This window comes from Macrobrachium nipponense, chromosome 31 (genome assembly GCF_015104395.2).
Source record: "Macrobrachium nipponense isolate FS-2020 chromosome 31, ASM1510439v2, whole genome shotgun sequence".
Lineage (NCBI taxonomy): Eukaryota > Metazoa > Arthropoda > Malacostraca > Decapoda > Palaemonidae > Macrobrachium > Macrobrachium nipponense.
The window spans coordinates 16,383,835-16,409,487 of record NC_061093.1 but is presented as its reverse complement, the minus strand read 5'-3'; the positions used below and the strand labels follow the sequence as shown (position 1 = coordinate 16,409,487).

General features: G+C 36.3%; 1 protein-coding gene across 2 annotated transcripts in view; it reads left to right on the top strand.

The window, feature by feature from the left end:
• The window catches only part of LOC135206649 (importin-4-like), an 87,879-nt gene that overhangs the window by 53,031 nt on the left and 9,195 nt on the right, over positions 1–25,653 (top strand). For both annotated transcript variants that reach the window (XM_064238002.1, XM_064238003.1), the window contains exons 12-19: positions 4,209–4,444; positions 4,868–5,076; positions 5,332–5,483; positions 12,539–12,732; positions 13,031–13,207; positions 13,406–13,595; positions 14,203–14,354; positions 24,523–24,697. In XM_064238002.1, coding sequence (XP_064094072.1) covers positions 4,209–4,444; positions 4,868–5,076; positions 5,332–5,483; positions 12,539–12,732; positions 13,031–13,207; positions 13,406–13,595; positions 14,203–14,354; positions 24,523–24,697 — 1,485 coding nt within the window. The remainder of the gene's footprint in view (positions 1–4,208; positions 4,445–4,867; positions 5,077–5,331; positions 5,484–12,538; positions 12,733–13,030; positions 13,208–13,405; positions 13,596–14,202; positions 14,355–24,522; positions 24,698–25,653) is intronic.

The window sequence follows — 25,653 nt, the reverse complement described above, 5'->3', positions numbered from 1 at the left end:
CTGATCCTCGGGCCAAGAGGAGAAGATTAATTTCTTCTTCATCTTTGAGCCAGGACTGTCACATTCCTATCAAAAACAAAGTGCAGCAGGTAGTTGCTAGCGCTGGAAAGCAAAATAGCTGCTGTCATTTGGATTCATCGTCACGGCTGAATAGATCGACAGACACCGGGGGGTTAGGGGATTGAGTGGCTGGAACTACATTGCCAAGCGTAATGAGAAAGATGCTTGGGGATGCTCCACAGTTGTGTAGAGAATCAACAGTGGGTATGCATCGATCTTCGAAGACTGGGGAGGAGGTTCCAGTCTCTCCTGTAAGACCTTCCAAGATGAGGAGGAAAGGTTGAATAATGCAGCGTTGGTAACCCTGCCGAATACACAGGTTGAAGTGACAGATCGTCTTGGGACCAGAAGATCAAGGTCAAGATTCCCAACTGCTGTTGTTGACGACAGTAGAAACAGTTATGACGTACGTTCTACTTCAAGAGAGCTGTCATCCTGGAGGAATAGACAGTGTTCTTTCTCTAGATCAAGGAGTATTGATAGGTTTAGACGTTCGTGTTCACCTGATGGCTATTCAAGAACTAGCCAGCAACAGCTGTCAGAGAACACAGGTGCTGCGGTCGTAGGATTGGACAACCATGAAACCCATGGACGTTTGTCTGCTGATAGGATTGATCTACCATTGTCAGTGGCTGAACAGAATGTTTTGGAAGCAGAAGGGGAGAATCGGGAGTTTCTGGCGTCTTATGTGGAGGCGATTGACTTGATTCGTCAATTGTAAAGATGAATGTAAAGGTGTCGTGTGAATTACCATGCTTAAGTCATGCAGAGTCTGTGTTGCAGTATGTTAACGCATGGATTTCCAGAAGCTATAATTCTTTGCTATCAAATAAAACATTAAAGTTCCCCCTTCTTCCATTGCTAAAACATGAGAAATATTATGCGATGCCTGTTGAACGGAAGACAGATCAATCCAGATGTTGTGAGATTAAGACCTGGCTTAACCTTAGATTAGGTGAAGATGGAATGCCCCTCACTTGTCAAGAAGCTGCTACATTGAAGTCAACGACTTCTATTTTTCAGATGGCTTCATCGTTGGACCTTTGGTCAACAGCGGTGGCTAAGGTTACGCAATGAGACAACCTTTATCAGATTGCTTCAATCTAGTTTCAAAGCAATTTTCCTATTTGACAAATTTGAGTGCCAACGATGGGCTAATATCCTGTTGATGAGGAGCGATGCAGCATTGTTTAAATTGAGCCGTACTGTAGATTTGGACTCTGTTAGACATTCAGAATTTCTGTTACCAAAGGACATACTAGAAGCTGTAATTGATAGATGAAGGATAGATACCAATGATAGATTAGTTCAACAGGCAATCAGTAAATCAAATGGGAACCGTCCTACTGAAATAAGACAATTATAACAAACAACACAATTATAACAAACTCCACAGAAGATAAGTGAGGCATAATCCCTCCCCTAGGTCGGCTCTTCTTCTAGAAAGAAATTACCTCAGCGGCCCTTTCACAATCAAGCTAATAGAGGAAGGGGCATTAGGGTCAGAAGGAGGGGTGCGAGACCATAAACTGGGCACCTCTCCCTACTCAGTCACGCCAATGGGGGGATACCTGGTGAGTCATTGGAAGGTGTGGCAGAGATTTGGAATGGAGCAGTTGGTAGTAGATGTGCTCAGAGTGGGTTATCTGATCCCATTCGACTTTACCTGTAGTGGAACAACCATTACCACACTTTTCTTATTCTCTTGGGTCTCAGGGATTCCTTATTCTACAAGAAGTGAGGAAGATGATGGAGAAGGGAGCTGTAGAACAAGTAGTACTCCCTTGAAGTGGATTTTACAGCTGCATTTTCCATGTCTCCAAGGCCAATGGAGATTGGTGGACAGTTATAGATCTGTCAGCATTGAATATTTTCATAAGGAGGACGAGATTCAAAACAGAAACCCCAAGGACAGTTCTAGCAGCAGTCAGGGACAAGGATTTTATGCTGACAAATAGACTTGAAGGATGCATACTTCCAGATTCCAATCCATCATTCTTCCATGAAGTTATTCTGCTTTAGTCTGGCAGAGAAGGTTTTTCAATTCAAGAGTTCTGTGTTTCGGATTGACAACGTCTCCTCAAGTATTTGCAAGAGTATTCACTTTTGTGTTAACATGGGCTCATGCTCAGAGAATCAGATTAATAAGGTACCTGGATGTTTGGCAGGTGATAGCAAAGTCCCAAGAAAAATGGCCTCAGGACAGACATCATTATCTCCAGTTTTGTCACAGCTTAGGCATTATCATAAATTGTGAAAAGTCTAGTTTGGATCCCAGTCAGAGGCTGGTGTACCTAGGGATGATAATAAGACAGTGAAGGCCAAAGCTTTCTCTTCAGGTTAGAGGATAGAGAAATGCAAAGTAGTAGTGAATTCCTTCCTGGGGAAGGAAACACAACCAGCAAAGGAGTTTCACATAGTTCTAGGATTCCCAAGTTCCTTGGAGAAGTTCGTTCCACGCGGAAGACTACACCTTTTGGTCTTTACAATGGAGGATGAAAGAGTTTTGGTCACCAACTGTAGATCATCCATACGAGCAGATTCCACTGCCAACAGAGGTGAGGAAAGATCTTCTGTGGTGGTTGCAAGACGCTAAACTGATAGTAGGAGTACCCCTTCAACGGCCCCCTCCAGATCTTTGACAGTTACACCTTATGACAGTTCAACTTCATCAGTGGGCTGTAGAGAACTTAATAGACATCAGGGCCAGATATATTCCGGAGAAAAGGAATGTAATAGCGGGCAAGTTGAGCCGCCAGGACCAGATTCTGGAAACAGTTGTCCTTGCATCAGGAAATTGCAGGCAGAATGTTTAGGTTGTGGGGAAGATCAGTCAAAGACCTATTTTCAACAAGATACAACAAGAATTTGGAGATATATTGTTCAGCAGTCCCAGACGCAGACGCAGTAGCAGAAGATGCCCTACAACATCCGTGGGACAATCTGGACTTCTATGTATTTCTTCCGTTTTGTCTAATCCGTCAGGTTCTGAACATGGTGATGCGGTCTCAGAATCTCAAGATAACCCTGGTAGCCCCCTTGTGGCCGAAGGCAGAAACGATTCCCGGACCTATTAGAACTCCTCCTTGTTTCATCTTCATCTTTTTCCAGTCTCGCATGCAGCAATATTACCACAATAATGATAGCTTTTGTTATCAGCTCAAGGCCATATACATGGATTATACAAAGAATAGACAATAACGTACACAGTCTAGAAGTTAACATGATAAAAAAAATGATTAATCAGCAATACCTACACTTGCTGAGGTAGTATAAAAGATGGTAATCAAAATAATGATAATAGCAGTAATAACAGCTGTCTCAGCTCTGTTCTCTCAAGCTTTACTTCCTCTTTTCTTCTTGGAGCCCATTTCTGCTCCATACATTGACACTGGTCTAATCACTGTGTTATATATCTTGACTTTTAGCTTGATTGGTATTGTTTTTTCACATACCACTCCAGGTACTTTTCTCCACTTCCCCCATGCAGCTTTTATCCTATTGGCACCTTCAGCCTCACATCCTCCCTCTTGGATTAAAGTAGATCCTAAGTATTTAAACATTTCTGGCTGTTTTATAATCGAGCCGCCTCTTTCTTGTATTGATATTCTGTCTGTATCTTCTCTACTGCTCAGCAAAACCTGTTTTATTCACATTCACCTTTAAGCCACCCCTCTCAAGAAGACTCCTGCCACTCTCCAACCCTTCTCTGTAGGTCCTCCTCATGTTCAGCAGTAATCACCAGATCATCAGCGTACAACAGCTCCCACAGTTCTTCATTCCTGATCTCTTCACTCAACACATTCATAACCAGCACAAACAAAAATGGGTTTAATGCTGATCCCTGGTGTAATCCAACACTAACTTCAAAAGTTTTCTGTTAACTGCTGTTATCACTTTTGTACTCATTCTTTTATATATCTTGACCAGCATAACCAACTTTCCTGGGACTTTACTTTTCCTTAAACACCAAAACATCTCCTCAATTGGGATTCTATCCTATGTTTTCGTACCTTAAGTAGAAAATCATTGTATGATTCGGTAAGACATATAGAAATATTTCACTGTTAAAACCATAGGAAAAATGCAAATGGTGCTTGAAGAATGTTATATTCTGTTAATTTAGTTGGCATATTTCTTTGTTGCAGATACACTTGGACAGTTGGCCAGATGTATGGGTCCAGAAAACTTCAGTGTCTATGCACCAGACTGCATTACCCTTGGGCTGGGATTAATGGAACGTAAAGATGACCCAGATGTACGAAAGACTTGCTATTTGTTGTTTGCCTCATTAGCTTCAGTCATGAAGGGAGACATGGCTCCTCATTTACCGAAGATCATGGAACGAATGATGCTATCGCTAAGAAGTACCGATGGTGTCGTGGTAAGAAGTTCATATCCTTTTGTTATATCCTTCAGGTTTAAAATAGTTTTACTATGGGAATACTAGTCGAGCAAGTTTAAAGAATAATAAATCAGATTAGAATGCAATTGTAAGAATCAGTGTTGTTTGTATGTAAGATCCTCATTGAATGTGATATATGAGAGGTTTATGGAAGTGCAAAATTTAATTAATGATTTAATCACTGCTGACATATTAAGAAAGGTATTTTAAGTTTGGTAACTAATATTTTGCCCATCATTTTATACAAAAACTTTTTAAGCGGAAAATCTTTGCTTCGGGAGTACATGTTTCAGAACTAAGAAATATTTGCTTTTCCTGGATACCTCTCCGATTAAATTCTTCATTGAGTAGTAAGAAAGGTGGAATTTGGAGAACCGTAAAATTTTAATTGCCCCTTAACAGACCCACTTCAAAGGTGATGAAGCAGGATTACCAACAACATTAGAGGGATTAAGTGATTCTGAAGGTGAACAGGAGGAAGGAGAGATTGATCTTGTAGGTAATGAAGATAATGATGACGATGACGTTGCTGGATACACAGTGGAAAATTCTTTCCTTGAAGAAAAAGAAGATACCTGTGTTGCTTTGAGGGAACTTAGTCTCCACTGTGGGTATGTTATTTTGCCATAAGCGTGCTCTCTCTCTCTCTCTCTCTCTCTCTCTCTCTCTCTCTCTCTCTCTCTCTCTCTCTCTCTCTCTCTCTCTCTCTCTCTCTCTCTCTCTCATATAATTTCCTATATGTAAGTTTTTAATCAGATTTTCAAACTTTGTCACATGTGGATGTTTTTGGTTAATGAGTTTTTGTGAGATATTTAGTTTTATTGATTGGAAGGTAGGTTGTAATCTATTTTTCTTTAATATTTTAGTGATGCATTCTTACCTTACATGGATAAGAGTGTTGAGGAAGTATATAAAATGTTGAACTACCCGAGTGAAGATGTCAGGCAATCTGCAGTTGGGGCAATGGCACAATTCATTATAAGCCTTGCAAAAAGTTCTGCTCCTGAAGCAAGTCAAGGTAAGGTTCATTTTTATATATTTTTTTGCTACTCACACTAAATGATTATCTTGTAATTTTCATAATGGTTAGATTCTTTGATAGTTAATAGTAAAATGTGATGATTTAACTTGGGAACATCCTTGCCAGCTTCTAGGTTACTAAACCAAGTGGGGTAATGACCTTTCAGCAGTCAGTCCCAAGTCATAGACAAGTTGTGTTGGTTGAATCCACCAGTAAGGAAGGGTGTACATGACTCATTCAAAGATGCATCCACCAAAAAAAAAGTTCTTTAAGACAAATTGGTATTATGTATTTTATAAAGACACTGAGTACAAAACACAATTCTCATGGGGCTAGCCTATTTAAAGATAGATAACCCCCAATACTTGTGAGCTGTTAGGTAAGTTGGGTTTGAAAATAATTTTAGAAAATAGAAAAAAAGCTGAACTCAGAATCAGCAAGATCATTTTAGAACTATAGTGGGACAAAGTAGGAGAGTTGCTGATGGAAAAAACAGGAAGTTGCACAAAAACTATGGGTAGTGAAGAGAAAAATGGGGTTGGGCATACAGGTGAAGTTTCAGTTGATAGAAGTGAGGAGATTGCAAGATTAAATTGAAAAATGTTCCAAAGAAAAAGTGTAATGTATTTGTTCTCAGTATGCTCACCTCAGCAATGGGTACCTGGGGAAGAAAAGCAAGAATTTCTAAGAAGGTGGTCTGGTGCTTTGACTAAATTGTTAAATGATCACTAGCAGGGGAGACATAAACCACCATCTAGGAACTGACCAGAGTTGGTTTTGTGGATGAAGGGGGAAAAGATACAGACTGGGAGAAAGAAGCTGCGATTGGGAAGCACTACTTGAAATTTTCCATATGCAGGAAGTAAAGGTATTATAGTAGGTGTATATATGAGAAGCCCAGAGATAAGCTGATTGCTTACAGAAGTGAAGAAACTGAAACAGTGATTCAAGGAGAGTAGAGTCACACATGAATAAATAAATACCTTTTCTGCATTAGTGTGCAAAACAGCATTATTTATTTAGCTCCACCATAAAGCAGTACACACTGCCCAGCTCAGGGATTTAAACACATTTCAAGGTTCTAAGAAGAGTGCTTATAGAAATAAGAATTTGGTTTACAAAGTGTAAATAACCCTTTTGACAAAGGGTTTGTTTTTAACTACCCTGTATTAACAATTACCCTATATTTCTGTATATAGGACGACCTTTAAATCCTAAAATTCACCCGTAAAAATTGGAGTTCGTTTTATACTACAATTCTAAAAATCAAACCTTCAATTCTAAAATGTGTATTGGTAGGCCAGCCTCAGCCTCAGTTCGATAACCACCAACATACATGAAGATTCAAGTTATGAAGTAAACTGATGATAAAGGTAATAAAACTATTTTTACCTTATGTATTATTGGCAAATCTTCATAACAAATAGCTTATTTGGGGAATAATTCTATATCATTGGCATATCTTCATAACAAATAGCTTATTTTGAGGGAATAATTGTATATCTGGGAAACCAACTTTTATCAATGTGATCCCAGAGAAAATGTAAACATGAATTACAGTTGTGTTCACAGCAAACTTTATCTTTCGGTAACCTTTCAAAAATTTCAATGATAGGGTAATTACGGTATAATAACATTTAGGATAACATAATAGTAATTTTTTATTGTTTAATTACAGCAGTAATAACATTTAGAATAACATTATATTAATTTTTCATTAAAAATTTCTCATGCATATCACAAGATTCATCACATATGCCACCATCATAGGGATTCCAGTCTGGTGCCGAGTCAACTTCGGCTTCGTCGTTGCTATCATACAAATGATTTCAGTACCATCCATGGCATTGATTTTATACTATAACCTTTTTTTTTTTTTTTTTTTTTTTTTTCCCATGCTTTAAAGCTAAATCGCAGCAAACATCAAATTTGGCAGCATACAAAGCTGTGTAACTGTTTAGAACAATTCAGTCATATGAACGATAATTAGTCATTATTATAATGTCATTATTAGCGGTTGTTTGAGAATGGTGATGAAACTTTAACAAAACAATTATTTCTCTTTTAGGTGATGGATGTATGAAAAATATGATATAGAATCGGCTTTCTTAAACCCAGCTTTGATAATTTAAAGTTATGTATATCTGAATTTAGTTCCATTTGGCAACTAAAGACAGTGATGATTACGGTAAAATGTGGTCAGCTGTAAACAAAACCAGAATGCAAATGGCACATCATTGCTGTGTTCCAATATAGTTATACAATAGTAATATGATTAGATACAGTAAAACAAGTTTTATTAAAATTTATTAAAATTATCATTATTCCCATTACAACTATTATTCGAACTTTGCAAGTGGATACCTATTAGTGTAACTCACTCTCTTTCATCAACTGTAATATTCCTCTGTCCTGTATTAAAAAATTCCTGTTTTTAGAATTCTGAATGAAGCGATTGGAAACCTGTATTGACATAAACAACTGAATTGAGAAACAGCCGATTGCTGACGTCATTTACCGTAACTATCAATTGTTTATTAAGAGCTTGGCTAAAATTGTTAAACCCTGCCGATTCTCAATGGTGGCTTCCATAAGTAAAAATGAAATATATTTTTGTTCATCCTTTGTGCAATGGAGATCTCAAGAAAGAATACAGGTGGCCCTCGGTTAGCGGCAGGGGTGTCATTCCTGGCCGCCAATGTTAAGCGATTTTCAAGTCTACGGCCGCCGCACACCTTCTTTCGGAATACTAGACCAGTTAACAGCGCCCTAGACCAGTCAAATGGCGCCATAATCCCTCAATGGCGCGATAAGTATAGTTATATTTATGCAGTATAGTACTATATAATTTACTGTACAGTACATTATAGTATTATAAAGACTGTAAAAGCCTAGCTTTAATCCTTTGTGTGTAAGAGTATGTAAAGATATAATAAGGTTTTACAGTGTACAGGTATGTAGTGTTCAAGTTACCATAATTTGTCCTACGATAATCCGATTTTATGAGAGACCAAATTACAATAGCCTAACTTTATCCCATCTTCTAGTTATGTAATTTCAAAAACCGCAAAAGAGAATGATGAAAGTATGGTTTTAACATTATACTCGTTGCGTAAACGATTACAGCCATGAACAACCAAACGAGAAACAATTTTTTTTTTCAAAGTACAACTGAATTGGATAACAACATCCGTTTGGCTTGTATGTCAATCATCGTACTATAGTACACTATAACCAGTTGTAAATGATGTTATGTAGAATAGGACTGAGATGTCTTAATGTAATAACTTTATTCACTATAGATCAAAGATCAGTAGGGAAATATACTGTTTAATTTAAACCTAGTTATGGCTGAAGATAAGAAAACTGTTCAAGCTGGTAATTACCATTATCGTGTATCAGCAACAAGAATAAAACTCCAGTAAACGTATGCCATCAAACACAACCGTAAATTAAATTGAGATGAAATCATTTTAATCAAAACCACTATGCTTGAAAGAACAAATTTTACTGTTGGTTTCACGCCGATAAAAGATAAATAACATAAAGTTTGTATTATGATGATATAAAGGAAAATTGCGAACGGAATCACGTATTGTTTCACTCAATAAACATGCCGCCAGCTTAATGTTAATGAAAAAAAAAAATTAGTTCACAATCACAGCGAGACATATTCAAATGATATTTCCTCTTAAAAACACGTCGTATAAGGAAAAATAAACTTGTCTCTTATAAGTCAAGTATCTAGATTTTTGTTTATGCTAACTTAAAGCGAGAAAATTCACTCAGAATTGCGTTAAATATGGCGAAACAAATGCGTACTCACCATCAGCTGATTTCCAAATCAAAACATTGGCCACTCTGTGGAATACTGGCTTAGATTTACCATAGTGTTTTATAATACAATAATAGGAGAATACATTCAATATTATTGGATACAGTGATGTGATGTATAACTTTTTAAAAGATTGTTGGAAAAGATGCATATTTACTTTTTCTTCTGTGTTTATCTTAATTTTCGTCACTATGCCATCTACGTAGCAGGCGGCATCTCGAGCTCGTATGGTCGTACCTCAATTTTTTGCTCGCGTAACAAAGCAAAAAATTGACCAAGTTGCACAGTTATATTTTGTACTTCTATCCCATGGAAAAACAAACAAATTGCAGTTTTGCAAAATCAAATGAGTACGTGAGTTTTGTCTTAAAATTAATTTACGCAACAATTGTAAATATAATTTGTTATAAAAACGTGATTCAATTATATAAATTAAAATTTATATTCGGGCACGATTGAACAACCTATTGTCTTCAACATGTGATGGGCTGTTACAAAGACTTCAAATGGACATGCGAACTGCCACTGTATCATAGTTATGTACAAAAATTTAAAAAATACCCTGTAATACATTTTTCATACACATTTTAAACATAAATGCATGAAAACTTATAACATAAAGCTAAAGTTTAATTAACAAAATGAGTTATAATTAGCTCCCAAATTAATAAAATATAACAATGTGAAGTCTTTGTAATGCATTTTTCGGAACAGCGGCAGACAAGAACGAACATGAAGAAATATCCTGATATATGCGGAGGCACTTTCAAAAGCTGCTGTAATTTGTATCATATTTATGTACAAAAATAAAAATACCCTATATGTGATACATTTTCAGACATTTTAAACATAAAAGCATGAACATTTATAAAATTGACACATTGATCGCTAAATTTGCACTTTTTTACTATATTTTCGGAAGAGAGGCAGGCAGCGGCGGACAAGAACGAACATGAAAAAACATCCTCTGATAACGTAGAGGGCAGTTTCAAAAGCTTCCTTTGTATCATATTTATGCACAGAAATAAAAATAGCCTATATGTAATACATTTTCATACACAATTTAAACATAAAAACATGAACATTTATAAATCGACACATCGATCGCTAAATTTGCACTTTATTTAGCTATATTTTTCGGAAGAGCATGAAAAAACATCCGCTTTGATAACTGGAGGGCATTTTCAAAAGCTGCCTTTGTGTCATATTTATGTGTAGAAATAAAAATACCCTATACATAATACATTTTCATACACATTTTAAACATAAAAGCATTAACATTTATAAATTGACACATCCATAGATAAATTTGCTCTTATTTAACTATATTATACAGTGGACCCCCCGTATTCGCGGACTCACACATTTGCGGATTTCTCTCGGGAACGTTTCCCTGCATTATTTGCGGAAAATTCGCGCATTCGCTGTATTTTTCTATGAGAAATATCCACAAATTCCTGGTTTTTTTTATCAATTTCATCATAAAATGCACTTTTTGTGATAAAACTATTTAAAAAACCAAGTATGAAAATTTTTTGTGGTTTTTCTTGAGTTTTACTAACAAAATAGGCTGTTTTTAGCGTTTTTATAGGGGTTTCAAACATTCGCGGGTTCTAACTATTCACGGGGGGGTCTGGTACGCATCCCCCGCGAATACGGGGGGACCACTGTAGACAGAACAGCGTCAGGGCCATATTGTTGACCCTCATACCTATGTAATAACTCACAATAAATTTTTTGATATTTGTATTAACCTTTATGGTCTGAACAGTATTTCTACAGATGTATGTACTCAATAGACAAAGCCGCTAGCGGCGCTGTTAACCGAAAATTGTGCCGTAAGAATACCTTAAAATACCTTTTTTTTTTTTTTTTTTTTTTTTTTTTTTTTTTTTTTAATGAATATTCTTGACGACAGCCGTAAAACCGATTCGCAGCTTAGCGATTGCTCCATTAACCGCGGGCCGCCTGTACTAGTAAATTGAAGCTGCAGGTTGTAGGCAAGGCTGAGTAAAATGAATAACGGCCACGCGAAAGTGATATTTAGAACTGGAGAAGTCACACCTAATGCTTATACAATGAAGTAATGTGTGCATGTTTTCAACCAAACTTCGTTAATTTACGAGAAAATGTATCTCCGAATTATATCTCTTCTAAGCGCCTCGGTGGCTTTCGGTATGGTGTTGGCGTGCCACCTCAGAGGCCACGAGTTCGATTCTTGAGCATTCCACTGAGGGGTGTGAAATAAGCATTTCTGGTGATTGAAGTTCGCTCGACATGGTTCAGAAGTTACATAAAGGTGTTGGTCTCTCTGCTGAGTAACCACTGGTTCCATGCAATATATAAACACCATACAAAAAAAACTATCTTCTGACAACTAATCGCAATGAAGATATCAATAATATGTGCTCGATCAGCCAAGATTTTGAGAATACATGATGTCTATGATCTGTATTACAGTAAGAATATGATAAAAGTAATAGTAATACTGTAATTGGATACAAAATGCATAACAACCTTCATTTAAGTCATCATTATTATGAAAATATTTGTACTGTTTAATTTCTGTAAAGAAGCACTCCAGAATAAATTTTGGATTTGTAAGTGAGAAGCCGTCTTATACTACAGATATGAGATAAATTCATGAAAATTTGCCATGATTTTTTACCTCTTCTTATCTAAAGGTCGTCTTATACACTGAAATATATGGTATGTCTTTTTTTAAATGTTCTTAAATATGTCACCCAGCTTGGTTGATGAATACCTTCATATGCTGCCAAGTTTGGCCGGTAATTTTTTGTACTGTCCCTTTGTCACAAAAAGTAAATATGTAATACATTTTGGAACAAGTTCTTGTTTTTTAAGATCAGCATTTTTAGTTATTTTAATTGCAACATCAAATTTTAAGAACTAAACTGTTAAATAGTATTATACAAGGCATGCTTGCCAAGATTCCCATTTGGTAATTGAAAAAATATGATAATTAACTAAAGTTTGGTGTTACGTAATTTGTGTTATTATCCAGCATTTATACAAGCTCTACTTAAAATTAATGTAATCTTGGGCAGTCACTACAGAAAGGTTGAAGAAAGTCCTGTGAAGTGCAGACTTTTGTATACTGTATACTACTTGTCAAATAAAATTGAAAATAAGATGTCTTATCTCCCATTGTTCTATTTCATTTCATATTGAAGGATAATGATTTTTTTTTTTTTAGGATTCCAGAAATGGATTCAGGTACTTATACCCAAGTTGTCAGAGCTAATTCGGACAGACGAGGAGCGTTCTGTTGTCATGGCATGTTTAGAAGCGTATGCAGAAGTGTTAAAGGAAGCAGGTCCTCCAGTATTAGCACCTCAGGGACATCTTGAGGCTATAATGAATTGTGTCAGTGATGTTATGTTGAAGAAGGTAAGTTAGCTCAATAGTACCAAATTTATATCATATTTATGATAATTCTCCAGTTGTCCTTTTTTCAGCTAGGTTTATTATTGGCTTAAAATCACTTTAACTCGTAAGATCCAAATATAGTATATGAGAGAGAGACTGAAAGATAGATATTGTAAACTTGAGTGTCTTTGCACCTGGTAATTTTGTTAAAGCCATTTATAGTTCTGGTGTTCAATAAAAACAGTTGGTGGGTTGCTGCATAATAGTAATTTTCTTATAGAAAGTAGTATTCAGAATTTTCATTTTTTTTTTTCTGCAGACTATGTGTCAAGATATGGCAGATGAAGCAAGTAGTGAAGATGAAGGTGAGGCAGAACATGATGAGATGCTTATTGAATATGCTGGAGAAGTGGTTCCAAGTCTTGGTAAAGCAATGACTCAAGCAGAATTTGCTACACAGTTCAGCCAGTTGTTGCCTCTGTTTGCCAATAAAACAGTAAGTGTACATGATATTACATCGGCAGTGTTAATGTAATATTACTTCAGTGCTGCCAAGGACTGTAGTTTTGCTTCTCCCAAAAGTAATGTGTCCTCGTTTGGCATATATTGGTGTATCATTTTTCTACTGCAACCTTGAAGTACAGTAAACAACTGGTATAATATTCAGTGTGAAACTTCTTTTTTATCCTTCCAGAAGAAGGGTTGCAGTGTTGCCGAGAGGTCCTTTAGTTTAGGAACCTTAGCAGAGGCTGTAGAAGCTCTTGGCTCTGCTAGTGGGCAGTTTGTGCCACAGCTTCTCCCACTTTTCCAGACGGGTGCACGGGACGAGGATGATGAAGTCCGTTCAAATTCCATTTATGGTTTAGGAGTTCTTGGTCAGCATGGTGAGTTATATTTGATTAGGGTCTTCCTACTATACTGTACTGTGCCTTGCAGATCTTGTTTTAAGCATTGCTAAAGGACTCTGAAAACATTTTGTATTTTTGAGTCCTCTCCACGATTTTAGAGATTTAGCTTGGTAGTATATGTAGAAGTACATCATGCTTACAGAATGTTTTACTTGTGAGTATATCTTAGTTTTACCAGACCACTGAGTTGATTAACAGCACTCCTAGGGTTGGCAGGAAGGATTAGATATTTTTACATGGCAAGGAACCAATTGGTTACCTAGCAACGGGGCCTACAGCTTATTGTCGGATCCAAACCACATTATATCGAGAAATTTATTTATAATCACCAGAAATAAATTCCTCTGATTCCACATTGGCAGGACAGGGACTCAAACTCTGGACTACCCAATCGGTAGGCAAGCATGTTAACCACTCGTCCAATGCGGAACTCCTTTTTACTTGTAGTTACTGATTTGTTATTGATAGTGTCCGCTTTACATATTTTTTTTGTTGTATATTTATCCTTGCTTATTTTTAGCTGAATTTTTTCCTTATTTACATTCCTAGTATTTTCTTAATTTGGAATTTATCATATCCTCAGGTGGTGAAGCTATTTTAGGGCATTACCCCAACATCTTAACAGCATTATCTGAGGCTCTTAGCAAGGAATCCTTCCCGCGAGCTGTTGACAATATTTGTGGTGCCGTGGCAAGACTGATTGCAACTAGTCCAGGCAATGTACCCATGGAGCAGGCAAGTTCTTTGCATTGTTGGCTATGAACTGCATACTGATTGACTGAATACTCTCACTATGAGATTATCAATCCTTTTCCAAAAGTTAATTCTTAGAAAGTTGAGCCCCTATGGGTTGGATGTGAGTAGAATAGAGTTAAATTGAGGTTTGAGAAGCAGTTAAATTGAGGTTTGAGAAGCAATTAAATTGATGTTTGAGAAGCAAGGAATTTGGTTCACATTATACAGTAGTATTAGGAACAGTAATGGAGTTTTATTATGACTTTTAAAGGCAAGGTAATCAAATATAGTATTTGTACAGTTTTAATTTTATTATAATGCACCAGTGAATGGACTTGAGCTATCCAATTTCAATAACAAACATCCACTGTGTGTGTGCAACTTACCCAGAAATTAAATAGCTACAGATTTTAACTAACAGCAGCTAAAATTTGAAATCTCTGGTAGCAAATCTTTATCAATTTGGTGTGGTAATAGTCTTGCCTGCTATCAGGAGAGAGAGAGAGGAACAACTGGGCAAAGAACCGACAAATTGTTTCTACCGGTTGAGGACAGAGATTGTCAATCCTCAGCTAACCGATTTGAAATTCAAGTTGGTTACCTGTTGTTCGCTAATTGGTGAGGTACAGATTACTATTGGGAGCTTTTCATTTGGAATTTTGGATAAAGGCTTCTTCCTCACGTTTGGACTAAAAGTTATTATAGAATGAATCTTACCTACTGTTAAAGTTAGCTATATCCCCGTGCCAATTAGGCAAGTTAGCATTCAAACAAAACAAAAAACAAAAATCAACTAGCTGCCCAGATGACTTGTCTAGTTTACCTGTTCTCCACCAGGTATGATTTGAATGTTAGCTTTTGTCAGAATTCTCCTTGCTGGGTTGGTGTTGAGACGATGAGGTTCTGTGCTCTCCAATACCTACTTTGCCCTTTTCACAGTCTGAATTTTGTTCAGTGCATTCACCTAAGGACAGTTTTGGTAAACTAATCTAAGCTCCTTATGCGCATTCTGATGTCATTGGCACCTAGTTTGAGGTTATAGCATGCTTAGGATTAATGATATATGATATAGACAGCTTTATTGAGATAATAATGTGTCTGTAGAGCGTTTTACATATTCCGATATTGCATGTGTTGGTTATTCTAAATTCTCGTCTGCTAGCCTATTCCTCCTTTCTTCGTCGAAATGCTTGGGTTCGTTCTTTGTATGCTTTTTCTTTGGCTATCGGCAAATCTCTTACTACTGCCTCGATTAATTTTTTTCTTTCAAGTCTATAATGTTTATAGTATCTAAGGTTCTTTCCAAGCTAGATATTATTCTAGTTCTTTCAAGCTAGATATTATTCGTTCAGAGCTGTCTAATGATGTGTCGTATAGGAATGCTTTCAAGTATGTTGACTCTTTCGGATGAGGCTGGAGAGTTGTAATTATTCCTCCTCCTGCCTCCTCCTCCTCCTCCTCCTCATCATCCTCCTCCTCCTCCTAGCATCCCTCCATCCTCCTCCTCCTCCTCCTACCTCCTCCTCCTCCTCCCCTCCTCCCTCCTCCTCCTCCTCCTCCTCCTCCTCCTGGTGTGGATGTAGTTGAGTCCGTGAGTCGTTTAAGAGTGTCCCCTTTCATAGAGTTGTGGATGCAATACAGTACTCAACTGCTGTCGCCTTCTATCGACAAGTTTCGCTTCCTGTTGCCAGGTGATCTCGACTCTTGAACACAAATGTGCAATCTACCCAACTGTTCACATTCTCCGGGCCCAGTATACTCTACCCTACACCTTTGAACAACATCACTACAAGACTTACAACCCAAAAACTCCTATCCGACAGAGCTAAACAACCCATGAACGTGTCTCCTTCTCCACTGTTATTATTTACATTCACCAGACGCCACCGCTATCTTGTCTTCTATGACGTCACATCCTATGACATTACAACACAAATATACATCAATAGATACCTTCTAAAATCAACCATATGCTACCCATACATTGGACATCCACCATATTTTGACAATGCAGAAAATAACAACAATAAAAATTAAATAACTTGACTAAACTGATATATAATATATAATCACACTTATATCTTTCTCCCTCCCCTCCGACTGCTTCCTAACCTAGTCCCCTCTAATTTCCTTTATTCTCCAAAAATTTTACCCTCTATATAATTTCTAATATTTTTGCCTGAAACTCCTGCTTTCGTTAATACATCAGCTACTTGATTCTTTCCTTTTATCCATCTCACTTCCTTTATTTCCCCAGATTCTATGGTTTCCCTTATTGCTGCAATATCTATTTTTAATATCTTGCTATTTACACCACTTCAAATGCTTGAAATATATCAATTCTTCTATAGCCTCCCCAACACTCAGGGCTTCTGCTTCAATGGTGGATTTTGCCACTCTCCTGGATTTTCTGGACTTCCACCATATGGGACTTCTCTTACCATCTGTCAAGGATATGATGTCGTTGTCATAAAGTCTGGAAGAGGCAAAATTAACTTTTTGTTTGGTGGTTTTAGAAAACCTAGCTCTCTCTGCCAACAGTTAAACCTGGGGGAGGCAAAGTTAACTTTTTGTTTTGTGGTTTTAGAAAACCTAGAATGTATTTGTTGAAGGTTAAGCCTGGAAGAGGCAAAGATAACTTTTGTTTTAGAAACCTAGAATGTCATTGTCAAAGAACAAAATCCTCTGGCATATTTGATTAGGCTAGGGCATGAGAAGTCGCTGTAGCTCCATATTGTCTACCTTTATTGAAGGTAAACATTCATAGTGTAAGCAGCAATTATAACTCCATTTAGTGTTATGTCAATTTGTCGCTTCAGGATAGGATTGATGAGGCACTGTAGATACGATTGATGAGGCGCAGTAGAAGTGAAGAGCAATTTGGGTTTTACCTGCTCAATGTCTCAAGTACAGAATGGTGTGGAAAAACAGTAAAGCCCTTAACCTGCTATTAGTAGTGGGTAGTTTTTTCCTGAACCGATGAAAGAGCAGGCCTAGGCTCTCTTGTTTAAATCCCAGGTTTTAATATTCAGAGGAGATTGAAGGTACAAATTTTGTATAGGGGCGTACCTTTATATCATAAAAGTATTTATTTTAAGTGACTGTTGTTTTATAGGGCTTTTGGACCTAGGCACAGAGGTCCCCTTACTGCTTCTTTTTCATTCTGGCTGAATTGAAGTGGTTTTCTCTGCAAAGCTGCACTTTGCTGCACATGTATGAGAGCCTTGCTCCCTGAATGGAATCCAACTAATGGTGATAGTAAAATCCAGAAAGGATAGTGAGACTTTTTGCTGTCTACTTTCTCTGCTTTCAAAGGTATCGTTCCATACTTTCCTTGGTATTGCATCATGTGCTTTTAGATCTTGCTGAGGATCAGCACTGTATGGCGTTGAGATTGAAGCCCCTTCATCTGTATATCAGTCTCTCTCTGGAGTTTAGATGCTGTTCTAAACTTAATCTGAATTATTTACTATGAAACCTTTTATTTAGCACTATCAGCAGTTAATGAGTAAATTTATTGTCAGCACCCTTCTTTGAGCTGTTGTAAAGGGAATGCTATTTTATCTCTTGCCTCAAGAGCTGAGGGTGATGTTAAGGCTACGTTTTACAGTGAACTGTAAGAATTCCATTGTAACCACCTTAGAGGGGAAGAAGAGGAAATGCTTCTCTGTCCTGTTGGGCAATTAAAACTTAATCATATAGGTTAAGCCTGGAAGAGGTAGTTATCCTTTTAGAAACCTAGAACATCTTTGTTGAAGGTTAATCCTGGAAGGCATAGTTAACATTTTGTGGTTTTAGGAAACCTAGATATTGTTGTCAACGGTTAAAATTAACCTTTTGTTTGGTGGTTTTAGAAAACCTAGCTCTCTCTGCCAACGGTTAAGCCTTGGGGAGGCAAAGTTAACACTTTTTGTGATTTTTGAAAACCTAGAATGTATTTTTTGAAGGTTAAGCCTGGAAGAGGCAAAGTTAACCTTTGTTTTAGAAACCTAGAATGTCTTTGTCGTCAAAGAACACAAGGTCCTCTGGCATATTTGATTAGGCTAGGGCATGAGAAGTCGCAATAGCTCCATATTGTTTACCTTTATGGAAGGTAAACATTCATAGTGTAAGCAGCCATTATAACTCCATTTATTGTTATGTCAATTTGTCGCTTCAGGATAGGATTGATGAGTCAATGTAGATACGATTGATGTGGCGCAGTAGAAGTGAAGAGCAATTTGGGTTTTACCTCCTCATTATCTTAAGTACAGAATGGTGTGGAAAAACAGTAAAGCCCTTAACCTGCTATTAGTAGTGGATAGTCTTGTCCTGAACCAAAGAAAGAGCAGGCCTAGGCTCTCTTGTTTAAATCCCAGGTTTTAATATTTTGGAGAGATTGAAGGTACAAGTTTTGTATAGGAGCGTACCTTTATATCATTAAGGTATTTATTTTAAGTGACTGTCATTTTATAGGGCTTTTGGACCTATGCACAGAGGTCCCCTCACTGCTGCTTTTTCATTCTGGCTGAATTGAAGTGGTTTTCTCTGTAAAGCTGCACTTTGCTGCACATGTATGATGACTACTCTCCATAGTAGTCATCTTGCTTGGTGAGACGTTCCTGGTCGAAGTCAGATTAATCAACAAATATCACAAGTTTAACATACGTCTAGAATTTGAGAAATATCTAGAAGTGTTCGTGAACTATCAGTGATAAGATTAGTGTGGAAATAGTAGATAAAGCGTCTTCTAGTTAGTTTATCAAGTGAAATACTGTAAATCAGAACAAGAGGCAGTAAGCTCCAAACTGCGGAAAAAAATGGCGAGATTTAGCTTGCTTGGCAGATTCGCAATACGATGAGGTAGCAGGAAGGGAACTGGCATTTCTGATCTATGAAATCAGCAACAGTCCTAACCAAAAAGATACAAAATCATTCATAGATATATTAGAAGGATACAATCCTTCAAACTGGAACAAATCAAATGAAAACATCTTGAAAATAATTGAAGAAGTTCCAAATAAAATCCAAGTGGTCAAGAGACTCATAAAGAAAATATACATAACCAACATATTCCGACAAAGAAAATGAATAAAGTGAACCTTGTGAATATCCTAATTGATGCATTAGGAAAAAGAATGCCAAAAGCATGTAAACTGTGTAAGGTGTGGTATAGCATAGTTAATCCACAAAACCTAATCAGAAAATGTGCTGCATGCAACATTCCGACCCATCCACAGTGTGCTGAGGTAATGCAAGATATGAGAAAAGACACAAGAATTTTTTGCTCAACATGTCTACCATGGATAGACAATGTTATTAAATCAAGATTGAATGTACAAATAGTTGAGGATGAAGAAGAAGAAGAAGAGGAAGAAGAAGAAGAAGAAGAGGAAAACGTAAGAGAAGTAAACAAAACTGAAATGACAGAAAAAGATAAGGAAAACAAAGAACAAGATAAAAGTATGGATGCAGAGATACTCATTGATACTACATATGAGGCTATAAAGCAGCATACCTACGAAGAAATAAATTACGATATGACAGCACAAAAGAAAATGCCGAAGAGGCTCTACCCAGATCTACACAACGACGGGAAAGAAAGGATGGAAAAAATAAACAAAAAAGACAAAGTCTGCAACCTTTTGAAAAGAGGGAATTGCAGATATGGAGAAAAATGTTACTACACAACATCCTAAGGTATGTCACAACTATGAATATATGGTAAATGTGCATAACTTAGATGGATATGAGGATGATTGCAGAGATCTACATCCAAAAATATGCAAAAACCTAAAAGAAGGAAAAGGATGTAAGTTCGACAAAAAATGTAAATATATGACCCTGTAGCCATGAAAAATAATCAAATAAATAACCAATCAAGCAATAAAATCCAAAATAAGAAAGAAACAAATAAAGAGAGGAATGAAGAATATCAGGTAAAAGAAAAAAGCAAGCCATCAACGAGATATGCAGGGGTGCCAGCAAAAAATTTCAATGCATCAGCTCCAAGAGATTCTACTCAAGAGATAATAACTGTTTTTATTATGCCAAGGGATATTGCAGATATGGAGAAAATTGCAGATTCAGACACAAAATGAATAATTATGATGAAGGAAGAACAAATATTATGGAAAAGTTGGATTTTTTAATGTCAGAATTTCTGGAAATGAAAAAAAAGAACAACATACCAGAACGGAGAGACATGGAAAATCCTTATTATTACCAATATTAAATGAAGGAGAAAACAGCGCAAACCATCATAGTGATGAATGCGCAGGGTTTAGTTTTACGAGTAACTCAAAAGAAAAATAGAGTACTTTAGAGGAACTTAACAACCCAAATTGAAAAGAAAATAGATATTAATGAATATAAGTGGGAAAACCTGGTTATTCCAAAAGACTGGGAAACTGATGATCAAATAAAAATGGGTTTCAAACTTAAAGATCAGATAGAAAAAATAGGAATCAAGGGGGAACCGCAATATATGGAAAGACAAAAAACAAGGAAAAAATATATGAGAAATATAGTAACTCAGAATGTGAACTAATAGCGGTAGAATTTGAATCTGAAAATTAATGAACATAGTAATATATAGACCTCCTAATACTAAAGAGTTTGACTTAATAATAGAAAAATTGGATGATATATGTAGAAATCACAAGGACTGGACTATTCTCCTATCTGGAGACTTCAACTTTCCTTTTCGTAGACTGGAAAGAACGAATAGGAGATTGTGGATGTACTTATACATATAAAAAGAGAGTTCAATAGTAGTGCAGAGATAAGAGGCAATTTGAAAAGCTATTAGATATGCTACTAGAATACAACATTCAACAAATAAATCACCTGCCAACAAGAAAGGAAAATACTTTAGACCTAGTATTTGTGAACGAGATGAATTATGTTTAAAGAAATAATAGTTTATAATGCGAGTATTTCAGACCATAATGTCATAGAATTAACAGTCCATTCCAAAGCAAGTGAAAACAGAGATAAGCAAGAAATGAAAAAGTGGGAAGGATATGGAAAATACAACTTCTACAGTAAAAATACAAAAAATGGTCAGAAAATAATGAAGAATTAAACAAAGATTGGGATAATATTTTCGTAAGTGATGACATAAAGGTAAATACGGAGATATATAAAATATTAGAGAAAATAGTGGATAAATAAATATACCGAAGAAGAAAAGTAACATCAGTCATGCATACCAAGAGACAGAAGGATCTTGTTCCAGAAAATCAGAAAGTGGAAAAAAGGTCTAGCAAAAAAAAAAAAATGCATGGAAAGTTATAAGGAACTAAAAAAGTAAGATAGAAAAAATGCAGACAAAAGATTATACAATCAAAGAAAATGAAAAAACGGGACTTGGAAGAAAAACCCTATTAAATATCAAGCAAAATCCCAAACTATTATACTCATATGCGAAGAAGATGATAAAAGAAGAATAGAACAAATAGGCCCTCTAAGAATTGAAGGGAGATTAACGAATGAAAAAAAAGGAAATTTGCAACATACTGGGCAGAACGATATAAGAGAGAATTCACCCCAAGAATAGATAATGAAGATAATGATATAGAAGTAAAGGGGGATGAAAACAAATAGTGAATATTTAGCTGACATAGATATTAATGAAGCTGATATTGTGCAGGCTATTAATGAAATTAAAAATGGAGCTGCTGCAGGGCCTGATGGAATTACTGCTATTTTGTTAAAGAAAGTAGTTCATTCTATCGCAAAGCCACTTGCAATATTATTAAGACAAAGTGTAGATACAGGCAAGATTTATGATGAGCACAAATTAGCATATATTACCCCTACTTTCAAAAGTGGATCAAGACTAGAGGCAAGTAATTAATAGGCCTGTGAGTCTAACATCACATATTATGAAAGTGTATGAAAGGTAATGAAGAAAAATATTATGAAACATTTAATAAAAAATAATTTGTTTAATAAAGGACAACATGGTTTCGTACCCGGAAAAAGTACACAACCCAACTGTTAGTCCACCGTGAGAACATATTCAAAAATATGAAAAGCGGAAATGAAACAGATGTGGTTTATTTAGACTTTGCAAAAGCTTTTGATAAAGTAGACCATAATATATTAGCGAAGAAAATTAGAAAACACAATATCGTGGATAAAGTAGGAAGATGGTTAAAAGAATTTTTACACAACAGAAAAACAGATAGTTATTGCAAACGACGAGAAATCGGATGAAGCTAAGGTAATATCCGGTGTGCCGCAAGGTACGGTGTTAGCTGCAATACTGTTTGTTATTATGATTGAAGACATAGACAATAATGTTAAGGATTCGGTAGTGAGTAGTTTCGCAGATGACACAAGAATAAGTAGAGAAATTACTTGTGATGAAGATAGGAACGCTCTACAAAGAGACCTTAACAAAGTATATGATTGGGCAGAGGTAAATAGGATGGTATTTAACTCTGATAAATTTGAATCAATAAATTATGGAGACAGAGAAAGAAAGCTATATGCATATAAGGGTACCTAATAATGAGACAATCACAAATAAGGAAGCAGTTAAAGACCTTGGTGTGATGATGAATAGGAACATGTTTATGCAATGATCAAATAGCAACTCTGTTGGCAAAATGTAAAGCAAAAATGGGAATGTTGTTACGGCACTTCAAAACAAGAAAAGCTGAACACATGGTTATGCTTTATAAAACATATGTTCGTAGTCCACTTGAATATTGCAATATGATATGGTACCCACACTATCAAAAGGATATTGCACAAATAGAGAGTGTACAAAGGTCCTTTACAGCTAGAATAGAAGAAGTTAAAGACCTTGACTACTGGGAAAGACTACATTCTTAAAATTATATAGTCTAGAGGAGAAGAGAACGCTACATGATAATTCAGGCATGGAACAAAAACAGATAGAAGGAATAGCAGAAAATATCATGGAACTAAAAATATCAGAAAGAGCAAGCAGAGGTAGATTAATAGTGCCCAAAAACTATACCAGGAAAAATAAGGAAAGCACACAGGACATTAATCCACTACGCACCAGCATCGATAATGCAGCGTCTATTCAATGCGTTGCCAGCTCATCTGAGGAATATATCAGGAGTGAGCGTAGATGTGTTTAAGAATAAGCTCGACAAATATCTAAACTGCATCCCAGACCATCCAAGATGGAAGATGCAAAATATACCGGAAGATGTACTAGCAACTCTCTGGTAGACATTAGAGGTGCCTCTCACACTGAGGGACCTGGGGCAACCCGCAACAAGATGTAAGGTCTGTAAGGTAAGGTAAGGCCTTGCTCCCTGAATGGAATCCAACTAATGGTGAAAGTAAAATCCAGAAAGGATTCCGGATCAGGTAAGAATGTTTTGGATTTAATGCAAGGTACCTTTAGCTCTATTGGCTAAGCGGATTTTTTTTCCACCGTCCTCCTCTTAATGTGGAAATGAGCTGACATTTAACAGTAGGTGAGATTCATCTCAAATAATATAAACATAGTGGGCTGTCAAGGAGAATTCTGATGAGCTAAAACATTCAAAACACACCTGGTGGAGAACCGATAAACTAGCAGCCATTCAATTTTTTGTTTGAATGCCGACTTGCCTAAGTGCAGAGATACAGTAAACATTAATAGTAGGTAAGTATGTATCCAGATAAATTTTATAATGAAAAATTATATTTTCTACTTTTTGACTGAGGTATTTTTTTTGATGTTGAGAATGTCTGACGCTAACTTTGAGATATCTTTTTAATGTTGACAATTTCGGACGCTAATTCATCGCCAACTCGTTATTGCAGCAAAGGCTGTAATATGAGATGACATCCTTAAAGTATGATTTACACACAATTTGCACTTCATGCAGTGGTCAAATTTCTTCTTCATTATCATGTGAGGAATGTATCAATTGGGATATTAAACAATGGTAAGTTCTGTCTTCTCATTTAAATAAACTAGAAAGGGATGGGAAAAGAAAGGTTAATCTTAGACATATGACAATTGACGTAAAGCTTTAGTCCAAAAAAAGTCTAGTATCTGTTTTGGAAATTTTAATGAAGTGCCTTGTCTTGGAAATCCTCCAATCATAAACATGTGCTAAATTATGAGAAAATTTATATTGTTTAAATTTTATTTTTAGCTTGTGTTCTTAATGGACAGGTTCATATATAAAGCAAGTTACTAATCTTGCAGGTATTTCCTGTTGTATTTGGTTGTTTGCCGTTAAGAGAAGACTTTGAAGAGAATTCTACCGTTTTCAATTGCTTCTTGGTGCTGTATAAACAGCAGCATCCAATGTTGGCCCAGAATCTTGCCGCAGTTTTAAGTCTTGCGGCACATGTCTATAACACCAAGCAGTCTGATGAACGTAAGTTTTTTATTCATTATAATTTTTAGAATTTCAATTACACATCCTGGAAGGTTTGAGGTGTCCATTAGCAAAGCGTGTTTTCAAGCCTAATATAATGTAGGCTTTTGTCTGCATAGAATTAACAACAAGCTTTTTTACAGGTCCCAGTTAAGCAGTGCACAAATTTATTTGAACATACGCTTTGTACTATGCCATGGCTAAAGGCATTTAGTACTGAGACAACACTTTAAAATGTTATCACAAAGAGAAAACAAAGCATTTCATATCTTACATATCACTACATATCACAACTTCAACATTGAATTAACAAGATAATGTATTTATTTGGGATACTTGAGACTAAAAATTATTCATGCACCTTAACCCTCTTACGCCGACTGGACGTATTTTACGTCGACATTTTTTGTCTCCCGTGTGCCGACTGGACGTATTTTACGTCAACTTACAAAAGTTTTTTTTTAAATTCGCGGAAAAATACTTATAGGCCTACCAGCCTAAAACTTTTGAATCACGCGCCTTGGGGGATGCTGGGAGTTCACGGATCAAGGTGTTGTTTTGTTAACAATCGTTACGCAGGCGCGCAAGCGCGAATTTCTTTTTTGCTGCACTAAAAAGTATCTGTGACACATCTCGGAAATTATTTCGTCGCTTTGACATAATTTTTGTACCATTGTAAATTAGCCATTACATGAAGTATTATATATGAAAATGTGCGAATTTTTATGTAGAATACAACAATAAAATACTCATGATTGTAGCTTTTATCAGTTTTGAGATATTTTCATATAAATAACGATAATTGCCAAACTTTCAAACCTTCGGTCAACTTTGACTCTACCGAAATGGTCAAAAAAACGCAATTGTAAGCTCAAAACTCTTATATTTTAGTAATATTCAATCATTTACCTTAATTTTGCAACTAATTGGAAGTCTCTAGCACAATATTTTGATTT